The 10,338-nt window shown below is 37.7% G+C and overlaps 1 protein-coding gene across 4 annotated transcripts; it reads left to right on the top strand.

The window, feature by feature from the left end:
* The first annotated feature begins 253 nt into the window (after positions 1-253).
* sh2d5 (SH2 domain containing 5) lies at positions 254-8,702 on the top strand. Of its 4 annotated transcripts, none has more exons than XM_059327634.1 (10): positions 254-497; positions 1,301-1,366; positions 1,446-1,526; positions 1,620-1,694; positions 2,382-2,528; positions 3,200-3,400; positions 4,862-5,045; positions 5,421-5,526; positions 6,474-6,633; positions 7,656-8,702. In XM_059327634.1, exons 2-10 carry the CDS (start codon positions 1,316-1,318, stop codon positions 7,860-7,862), a joined length of 1,212 nt encoding a protein of 403 aa, XP_059183617.1. In that variant the 5' UTR covers positions 254-497; positions 1,301-1,315; the 3' UTR covers positions 7,863-8,702. The 4 variants fall into 4 exon arrangements, with proteins under 4 accessions (XP_059183617.1, XP_059183599.1, XP_059183608.1 ...); XM_059327616.1 differs by having other exon boundaries at positions 254-582; XM_059327625.1 differs by having other exon boundaries at positions 254-719.
* The last annotated feature ends 1,636 nt before the right edge of the window (positions 8,703-10,338 follow it).

The raw sequence follows: 10,338 nt of genomic DNA, 5'->3' as shown, positions 1-10,338 counted from the left end.
GGGGCAGTGGCCCCTGTAGGCCCCTGTGTAGAACCGCCACTGGAATGGACAGAAATGTAAAAGTTCAACTTAAAAGCAAAAGCTCTGAATCTAAAATCCCACATAAGTGCTGTCATTAAAAATAATATAGGTTAAGAGAAAAAGGAAAAAAAGTTTTCTGTGACTTTCCCACCACTGGGCGTGTGACGTCACCTTAGTGAGTTGCGAAATGTGCAGGAATGTGTGTGTGTGTGTGTGTGTGTGTGTGTGTGTGTGTGTGCAGAGCTGGAAAAAAAACGTGGATATAGACAGTGAGACAGCAGCAGGGGGAGGGTGGAGTGATTCAACGCGTTATCTTCCGCTGACTTTTCTATCCAAAGGGGCCGACGCGTCCATATATTATAGCCCTCTCTGCTGCTTCTCCTCCCCGGTAACTCTCCCTCCAGCTCCGCCCCGGGCACCAACACCAGCAGCACACCTGGACCCGGACCTGGACCGAGGAGCGGCAGCAGGTAAAGGTGAGGCGGTCGGTGTCAACCAAGACGGCGCAGACAGCGAGAAGGCGGAGGTGGCGGTTGTTTGAGGCTCTCCGACTCTGAAACAGTGAGTTTCTGTGATTGTTTTTACAACCTGAGCTCAGGTTGAGACGCTCCGGTGAACCGTCGACCTCCACGGCGGCGGAAACGGTTCAAAAGTTTTGTCCGCCGAAGTGTGTCACTTTGTTTTCCGTCCACTGCTCGGTAAGACACAAATCTAAACTTTACCGTGTGGTAGCAGCGACTTAGGCGCATTTACGGCGCTGAAATGAGGCATTAAGCTGGAAAACAAACTCTGATAAATAGGGTGATATCCGCTAAATTAGGCCACTTTTTGGTAAATCGCTTGGGACAATAACACAATACCACATATGCCTTTTCCATGTGTTTTTATGATTTATTATGACATTTTCTGATAAATTTGTGTTGAAATTTTGTAGTAAAATATAGCCTAATTATTTCGGCCCTACAGTTCTTGAAACATGAGCTGTGCCAACTTTTTGTGCATGAGCAGTTTCAGATAAAATGGGCCAGCTCTTTCAGGTAAGATGGACCAGTCAAACAGCTATGGAAAATAGTAATTTATCATCAATTTTCAAATCAATCAAAATCAAAATCACAGGTACAAGTTCCTAAATCACGTCCCTGTCTTCCTGTCTTCACCCTTTTAACCCTGCTGAAACACTACTATTGTGTTCCTGCATCTGTGCATATTTTGAAAGCTTTTTAAATTAGTTTTGTTCTTATTTTTGCTTGTTAAGATGTCTTGCTGTGTGGTTTTGCAGAGATAAACGGGCAGCATGGGTGAGGCACCGGTCAAAGAAGATCGTACAGTGACTCGATCAGCAGAGGTAACAATAATCTATTTAAATTTGTGTATTTTTTTATTTGTTTGTGTTTTGCCTGAACTTGTGTCTTTTTCCTGTAAAGTACGTGGGCTCGTTTCCTGTGGATGACCTCTGTTTGGATGACCAGATAGAGCAGCTGCACACTCAGCTGAAGTCCCTTAGAGTGAGTCCTAATCCTTTATTTATCCCACAACTTGTGCATATTGAGAATAACTGAGATTACAAATAAATTAACACACTGGTTGTCTTCAATCAGGCAAGCAAAAGAAAGAGGCCTGTGTCCCTAAAGTTCTCCATCAAAGGTGTGAAAATGTACGATGAGGATGAAACTGTAAGTATGAAAACATTCATGCACGTATACACACAGTCATGGAAAATATTATTAGACTGCCCATTGGTTTCTACAGTGTCTTGTTCATTTTAAGGCCTAAAGGTGTTTGGACAAAATGATAACAACAAAAATAGCTGATAAGAGTTTAATTTAAGAGCTGATATCTTGACATTTTCCATGGTTTTCTTAATAAGAACCAAAATGATTATCAAGAAAACCATGGAAAATGTCTAGATATCAGCTCTTAAATTAAACTCTTATCAGCTATTTTTTGTTATCACTATCAACCAATATATATCTGTCCGTCTCTAGTTGGTATTTAAGCCAAATAAAGATAAGAAAACCTTTAATTTTTTCTTGAGGTAATGTGTTAATCTTGAACTGCTTCTGATGCAAATGTCAAAAAGGTTGCAGATAATGATTGTGGTTATTATCAAGAAAACCATGGAAAATGTCTAGATATCAGCTTTTAAATTAAACTCCTGCTTAAACAGCTATTTATGTTGTTATCATTATATTTGTCCAAACAAATGTACCTTTAGTTGTACCAGGCATTAAAATCAACAAGAAATTGAAGAAAACAAGGGTCTAATATTTTTTTCCATGACTGTAGACAGATTGGTTTAAAAAGTGTGTTTATACCTGGAAGCATTAAAGATTTAAAGTCTTTCTTGTGTCCTACTGAAGACCCTCCTGATGGCTCATGCTCTGCGGAGAGTCTCTCTGTCCACCGCCCGTCCCGTCGATGCCCAGTTTGCCTTCGTCTCCCACAACCCAGGCAGCACTGACGCACAGCTGTACTGCCACGTCTTTCAAGCCAGACATTCCAGAGCGGTAAGAGATGATGAGCTTTAAAAGCTGTGGAGTCTGCTATTAATTAGAGAGAAACGTACAGCTGTAGTGTTTTACCTTTAAAGTGCAAATTAGGAACATGTCTGTGAAATATATGGGGTTTTGACATTATGCTACCATTAAAAAGTCTGTGTTTGATGCATCAAAGTGGTAGAATATGTCCTCTATTATTAAGAGACATTGGTGTATAAGAAGGGACTGACTAGAAAAATACTGCAACCAAATCCATTAAAATGAGCTTTTCTTTGCAGATATTTAGAGAGAAACTCTGATGTGTTCCACTGACACAAAATCCACTTTTTATTGTATTGTGCAACATGTCCATGAAATATCTGGGATTTTAACATTATGGCCCTATAAAAAAAAGAGTGTCTTTAATGCATCAAAGTGGTATCAAAGTGGTATAATACGTCCTCTATTTTTGGGAGACATTGATGTCTCAGAATGGACTGACTCGAAAAATACTGCAACCAATTCCATTAAAATTTGCCCCTATTTTAGCTTTTCCACGCAGGTACTTAGAAAGAAAGTTACTGCTCTGTATTGTGGTACTTTTATAGTGCAAATTAGGAACATGTCTGTGAAATATCTGGGATTTTGACATTATTGTCCAATTACAAAAGTGTCCTGAGTTTTCTGTGTCCCTCCCGCAGGCCCAGTTCCTGAACCTGCTGCTCTGCCGCTGTTTCCAGCTGTCCTACTTAGAGAAGCACCCAGAGGAGGCTCAGGAAGACTCTGTGGGCTCAACGCCTCGTAGAAACCCCTCCCTGCTCAACCACGGCTTCCCTCTCAGCGTCAGCGCCCTGGTGTCCTTCAGGAGAGCCCCTTTCAGAGGGTTGTTACCAGGGACCAAGGTTTGGACATGAATACCTTCTTGTATTCACTCCAACAATATATAAAGACTTTAACCCAAATCGGACACATCTGCAATGCCTCACTTTCCGGTGTTTTCACGGTCATTTCGAATAAGATCGCCACCATGCTCAGGCGACGATCTTAAAAGTACATCTGTATTTTTACTCTACTGTATTTTATTGTGAAGGACAGAAGTACGGTCCGGGTGTGTTGATAACATTTGTTGATAACTGTGAAATTTATTTGGCTTACCCAGAAACATCCAATTCCCCCTAAAAAAACTCAGCAGCCCCCGTTGTTTTACAGCAAGGAGATCTAAGTGTCTGATTTGGGATACAGTTAGCGCATGGCTAATTCACCGGCTTTAGCAACCGTTAGCCGACTCTGATAATGATAGGTATTATGGTTTTGCCAAAAATGCTTTTTGTTCGAGGCCAGAAATTCAAGTCTGTCCACCTCTGGCTGCTGTCACTGTGCCGAACATTCTACAGCTGCAGTTAATAGACACAGACACACACACACACACGTCATTTCACCCAAGCCTAACGTACACGGTTAAAACAATATACAGTCTTAGGCTATGTTTACACGAGGATGGTCTGAACAGAAGACGCAAAAGTGGCGTCGCGTCACTTTTTATTCCTCGTTTAGACGAGCATTTTCGGGAGGAAATCTGCGTGCATACGGTGACGCAAAAGTGTGTGAAATTCGATTGTATGCATGCCAGGCGGCATCACTTAAAGCGATAAGAGCATCTTTGGGCATGCAGAAGTTTTCACGCCACACATTTTCATCAGCTACTCCTTCCACAAAGTTCTCCACCATCCACTAGATCTCCCAGGTCTCGTTCACAGCCGTCTGGCTCGCCTCCGACGAATTGCTGCATCCAAAATGTGATGGAGGTAATTACAGATCCTTCTCTGTTCACTAATACTATCTGTACATATCCTGTACATTTGGTGGAAAGACTCCTGTAAGTTTATTAGAGCTGCCAGAGCAGCTTGAAGGTCCGACGCATGGAAATAATTCCACGTTTGTTTATTTTCCTGTACTGGAGCATGTATGTGACGTAAACACATACGTGACGTGAGCAGGGTTTTGCGTCTTGGCAGTGTAGACGGACACGCTACGGCGGAGCGTGTTTAACTTTTCCACTTTGGAAGGTGGTTTCAGATTTTTGCGTCTTTAAGCCCCAAAAACGCCGTCACCGTCTAAAAGAAAGGCACTTCCGTTAAAATATTTTGTCGTTTTTACCCGCAAGCGTCCTCGTGTAAACGGGGCCTGAAAGACAAGAAGTTAGACTTTAGTTTCACACCATTACGTTAACTGGATGTATAACATGATCATTTATATTAGTAGTTAATGTGACATTTTGATAGAATCTTAGCCGGACAATGGCCGATTTGGGATACAGTTACGCTAGTATTTGTACTTTTACCTGTGTTATTTCCTTTTTATAGAAGAGCCAAAAGTCTTCCGACGAGCAGCACAGCAGCCATGATGAGGTCTTCCCCACTTCCTCCCCGTCTCTGGTGCGCAAGAAAGCCATCCGGACCAAAGGGCTTCGTTCCGGGGCGTACCGCTCCTTCACCTTCACACCGCTCAAACAGCGCATCGTTCAGGAGCGACTGAGTGAAACTCAAGGTGGGCCAAGTGTTCACAAAACGCTCTCAAAGGTCAAAGAGCTGATGAGGTAAAGCAAACCCCTCAGTGTTCAGGTGACGGGCAGCAACTCACTGTCTGTCGTGGTGTCGGAAGGCAGTTTTTGTCATTTAGACGACTTGATGAGGTGGATAATGGTCTGGTCTCACATGGGTACATTTGAGTCTTTTCTCTATTTATGGGTTATTTCATCACCACAACTCTGTTCACGTCAGTCCTTTTTACATTATAAACCAAACATTATAATAAATGCTTCCTCACGCAAACACAGCTGGGGGAATATCTCCAATTTTTCTACCTCTTTGTATGTAAACATCTTGAAATTCATCATGATTTAACTTCTTATCTGTGAGTCAGAAAAGGACAAAGACAAGAAGCCATCGAGGAGATCCCGAGCTCCAAGTTTGGCCGAAACAGAAGAAGCACTGGCTCAAACGGTGTGGTGTTGGGCTGGTATCGCAACGTGAGTGACACTCAAGAATCTAATGTAGACACCTTCTTATCTCTGACCCTTATACAGTCATGGAAAAAAATATTAGAGCATTGTTTTCTCTGATATCTGGTTCATTTTAATGCCTGGTACAACTAAAGGTACATTTGTTTGAACAAATATAATGATAACAACAAAAAGAGCTGTTAAGAGTTTAATTTCAGAGCTGATATCTAGACATTTCCCATGGTTTCTTAAAAATGATTTGGAACGGGTTATTAATTTTTATTTATTTATCAATTTTATTTCTTTAGGTTGTAAATTAATGTATTATAATTATTATTTCATTTCTTTAGGTGTTTTGTTTATTTTTATTATTTATTCTTCATGTCTTTAGGTTTTTCCATGGTTTTCTTGATAATCATTTTGGTTATTATCAAGAAAACCATGGAAAATGTCTAGATATCAGCTCTTAAATTAAATTCTTATGAGCTTATTTTTGTTGTTATCATTATATTTGTCCAAACAAATGAACCTCTAGTTGTACCAGGCATTAAAATGAACAAGACATTGAAGAAAACAAGGGTCTAATATTTTTTTCCATGGCTGTATTTTTTGTCATTTTGTGTCCTTTTTTGGGGTAATTTTTACATCTATTTTTGGTCATTTTGTTTCTTTTTTAGTCATTTTTACATCTATAGTCATGGAAATATTCTTGACAATAACCAAAATCATTATCAAGGAAACCATGGAAAATGTCTAGATATCAGCTATTAAATTAAACTCTTATTAGCTGTTCATTATATTTGTCCAAACAAATGTATCTTTAGTTGTACCAGGCATTAAAATGAACATAAATTGAAGAAAACAATGGTCTAATAATTTTTTCCATGATTGAAGACACCTTCTTATCTCTGACCCTTATATGTTTTCTTGAGCAGGTCAGTGGTTTTCTAACTGTATATCCTGTGGTGTTTCAGTGACAGCAGCTATTCGCTGCTTGCAGATGACGTCCTGGGGTCGTACCTCCTTTGCCCACATCCGAAAAAACCCAAATGTGGCTCTGTCATCATTCGCTTCCCATGCGGTCTGATCACACACCTCATCGAAAACACCCGCAAAGGCAAATTTGTGCTTGAGGTAAGCTTGGGGGGGGGGGGGGGGGGGGGGGGGGGGGGGGGTTTGGAGGCTGTAGCGGGCTCACTTTTCAGAATATACTGGAGATACTGGTATCATATGAAACTAGAACATCTAAGGTGAAAATAATGCTGCAAAGTTAAGCCTTGGTTTTTTTTAACCATTTATTTTGTGATTTCTTTTTTAAAATATTTTTACATTCAATTTTACGTTTTTCTGCTAGAAAAAGTTCTGCCTTCAGAAAAAAGTAGAATTACCAGAAAAATAGACAGAATTATCAGAAAAAAAGTAGAATTACCAGAAAAAAAGTCAAATTTACCAGAAAATTGTAGATTTACCAGGGAAAAAAACAAAATTACAAGAAAAAAGACAAGATTACCAGAAAAAAAGTGGAAATTAGCAGAAAAAGTAAACATCACAAAAACCAGAAAAAAGTAGAAATTGTGCATCAGGATATTGTGTTGGGATGTTGTGCAAAGTTTGTCTTTTTTCTGTTTCATTCAGAAACATTTTTAGCAGTGAAGCTTGTTGTTTGTGAAAGTTTGATAAAATGCTGCAGTTGTTGTCGTCCATACATGTTTGATATCAGTTCAGTTCAGTTTGACTGAATACTTTGTTGGTCAGTCTGTGGGTTTGACTCTCATTGTGGAGAAATAAAAAGACTGAAGTGAGATGAACAGACTGAGAATTTTCTCTGATTGGACAAAACAATTCTTGATTGAATTTAATTTTGTGGTTAAAAAAAATGCAGTTAAACAGTTAAATTTCAATATATTGTATCAATACTCACCATATCGCAAAATGCTTTAAATCACAATATCATATCGTGACTCAAGTCTCGGGATAAAATCATATCCTGCTGATTCACACCTCTCATATACATTATTAATTTCTGACAAAAAATTGCTTAGATTTCTAGTGGAAACAAAAACATGACTGTATTTGGAAAAACTAATGATTCTGTGTACCCGAGTTGTGACTTTACAGTAACTTTTTTCTGCTTCTTTGGTTTCTCTTTGTGTCAGAAATGCAAGAAGGAGTTTGACTCCCTGGCAGAGCTGATTGAACACTACACAGACACTCTGGATGAGCTGCCGTGTCTGCTGAGCTGCGCCCGAGTCAACCACTGCTACGAGTGGGAGGAAAACATCAGCAAACAGCTGGCTGTCAAACCACACAAGAGCCTGAACAAAGCCAAAACTAAAAGTACCCACAGAAAGCAATGGGTCTAAAACCTCGGACACTGAAACTTGTGGAATGCCAACCTCAGAAAAAGAAACTTCTTTTATTTTGCACATATATCTATAATCTCTTATCTTAAAATCACTTGGTGTTTTGGGAGGCTTAAACTGAACCACAATGCGCCTATTAACAGTGTTGGCACTTAATGTATATAGTAAACAAATCATTTCATCAAAGGGTACTTTTTTGTAAAGGTGTAATATATTTTGTGTGCTGTTTTTTTTGTTGTTGTTTTTTTCATATCTTTTAAAAAAAGATTTTTATTCATGCCTTCAAGGCATTGCAGGAGTTTATTTGTGTTTTTAAGATGTGAAACTGATCAAACACAATTGATTTTTTTTCTTTTTGCATTGTAAAGTTGTTGCATAAATATTATTCATTTAATTTCAGTAATTATAGGAGTAATCCTTAAGACAATGATTGTCCTGGTACTAGAAAACATAAACCAAGACACCAAATATTTTATATTTTATAATATCTTGTCACCTCAGTGTATTTGTGCGCTTATATCATTATCACTAAGATGTGACATATTCAAATTGTATGCCTTTTAAAGTGTGTGCAGTCCTAGTTACTGCTAATTTCAACTGATAATGTGTGTATGCAGTTTAATGTACCTTGCACACTGGTTTTAACAGTTGTAAATTAGGTCTTTATCATAGCAATTGTCTGTAATGTTGTTTGCTCGCTGGTCCAAGAGGATGATTCACAATTTGAGTAACGATTTTGATAAATTTGTACCATCTTTTCCACACGACACCAACAAATGGTTTTCATTTTGTTCAGCCCCGTTTGAGATTAAACAACAGGTGTTCTCCGTTTTCAACCCACATCCTGCAAAAATGTTGTTTGTTCTTTTACTCATGACTACGTTTTGATATGGGGAAAGATGCTACTTGAGCAGTAGTCCACATGGGATAACTTTAATGTGTAAATAGGGTCTCAGGGGATTTTTAATATACGAGGAGTCCCTTCCTGCAGTAAATCAGCCAGTGTTTGCTGTTGCTACTCAGTATTTGGCTTACATTGGGGGAAAACATCAATAAATTCATGGCACTATTAACAACGTATGGAAGGGAAAGAACACGCCAGGCTAACTTGACGAGGGACAAAATGAGTAGCCAAGTAAAATTAACAATATTTAGTCAAGATTTGTTTTTGAAAGTGGTGACTTTCAGGTTTAGCTTACTTACAGAGCCGATAAAGTCTCATGAGCATTTTTTTTATCTTAACTTGTGATCATGAGGTTATCAGGGAATTATTTATATGTGCACAATATTAGGTTTTATTTCTCATTGGGGAAAAAAAATAAATATATATATTATATATAATATTATATATTATATAATATATATATTATAAATATATATATTAATATATATAAATATATGTATCTATCTTAAGCCGATAGATACATATATTAATATATAAGAAATTATCTTGTGAGCACAATATAATAACTTCTTCCCTCAAGATAATATAGATTTATTTAATATATATAAATTAATAAATGTGTAAATAATATCACTTTAAGCTGTGTTAGCTAGCTAGAAGGATGGAAAGAAGATGTAACAATAACGCTAGCTGCAGATTCAGGGACTGTATTATAGTTTTCCTTTTTGAAAAAAAACAAACTTCTGCACACAACAGTATGAAACATTATTGTGTAGTTAATATATCAATTATACAGTCATGGAAAAAAGTATTAGACCACCCTTGTTTTCTTCAATTTCTTGTTCATTTGAATTCCTGGTACAACTAAAGGTACATTTGTTTGGACAAATAAAACAACAAAAATAGCTGATAAGAATTTAATTTAAGAGCTGATGTCTAGACATTTTCCATGGTTTTCTTGATAATTACCAAAATCATTATCAAGAAAACCATGGAAAATGTCTGGATATCAGCTCTTAAATTTTCCACTGCTCTATGGTTGACTGTTTATCTTGATTAAGTTGATAAAGACATATATGAATTTATAATAAATTATCTTGCGAGCATAATATAATAACTTGTTCCCTCAAGATTATATAAATATGCAGCTTAAGTTAAATTAAGCTGCGTTAGCTAGCAAGAAGGATGGAAGAAAGATGTAATGGCAACAGGCGCCTATAAAGAAAATGTATTATTATTATTATTATTATTATTATAAGTAGTAGTAGTAATGTAAGCTAACATAGTTACACAACATATCCAGGAACTGTAGTTTTAATGTATTATAAAACACTCACAACAGTATAAGAAACATTATTATGTAGTTATGAGTTAATATATGAAATATTTAAATTCTTACACTAATGGTTGTCTTGCTCATAGATATATATATATATAAACATTAGCATAAGCCTTTCTTATATATATCTATGGTCTTGCTAACGTCGACCTTACTCCGTCCTCACCAAGATGGCCGCCGGTCTGGTCCAGTTCCAGCCCTCAACGGTTGTTTATAGTTGCTAAGCAACTTGA

This window comes from Centropristis striata, chromosome 3, assembly GCF_030273125.1.
Source record: "Centropristis striata isolate RG_2023a ecotype Rhode Island chromosome 3, C.striata_1.0, whole genome shotgun sequence".
Classification (NCBI taxonomy): domain Eukaryota; kingdom Metazoa; phylum Chordata; class Actinopteri; order Perciformes; family Serranidae; genus Centropristis; species Centropristis striata.
Note: the sequence above shows the minus strand (reverse complement) of the source record. Positions and strands in the feature narration are given on the sequence as shown.

What these genes read in the sequence shown, in the direction of transcription:
- sh2d5 (XM_059327634.1), top strand. Translation starts at nt 1,316, where the DNA reads ATGGGTGAGGCACCGGTCAAAGAAGATCGTACAGTGACTCGATCAGCA. An exon ending in CAGTGACTCGATCAGCAGAG is followed by an intron (nt 1,367 to 1,445) that starts GTAACAATAATC and finishes TTTCCTGTAAAG; the next exon opens with TACGTGGGCTCGTTTCCTGT. An exon ending in GGTTGTTACCAGGGACCAAG is followed by an intron (nt 3,401 to 4,861) that starts GTTTGGACATGA and finishes TCCTTTTTATAG; the next exon opens with AAGAGCCAAAAGTCTTCCGA.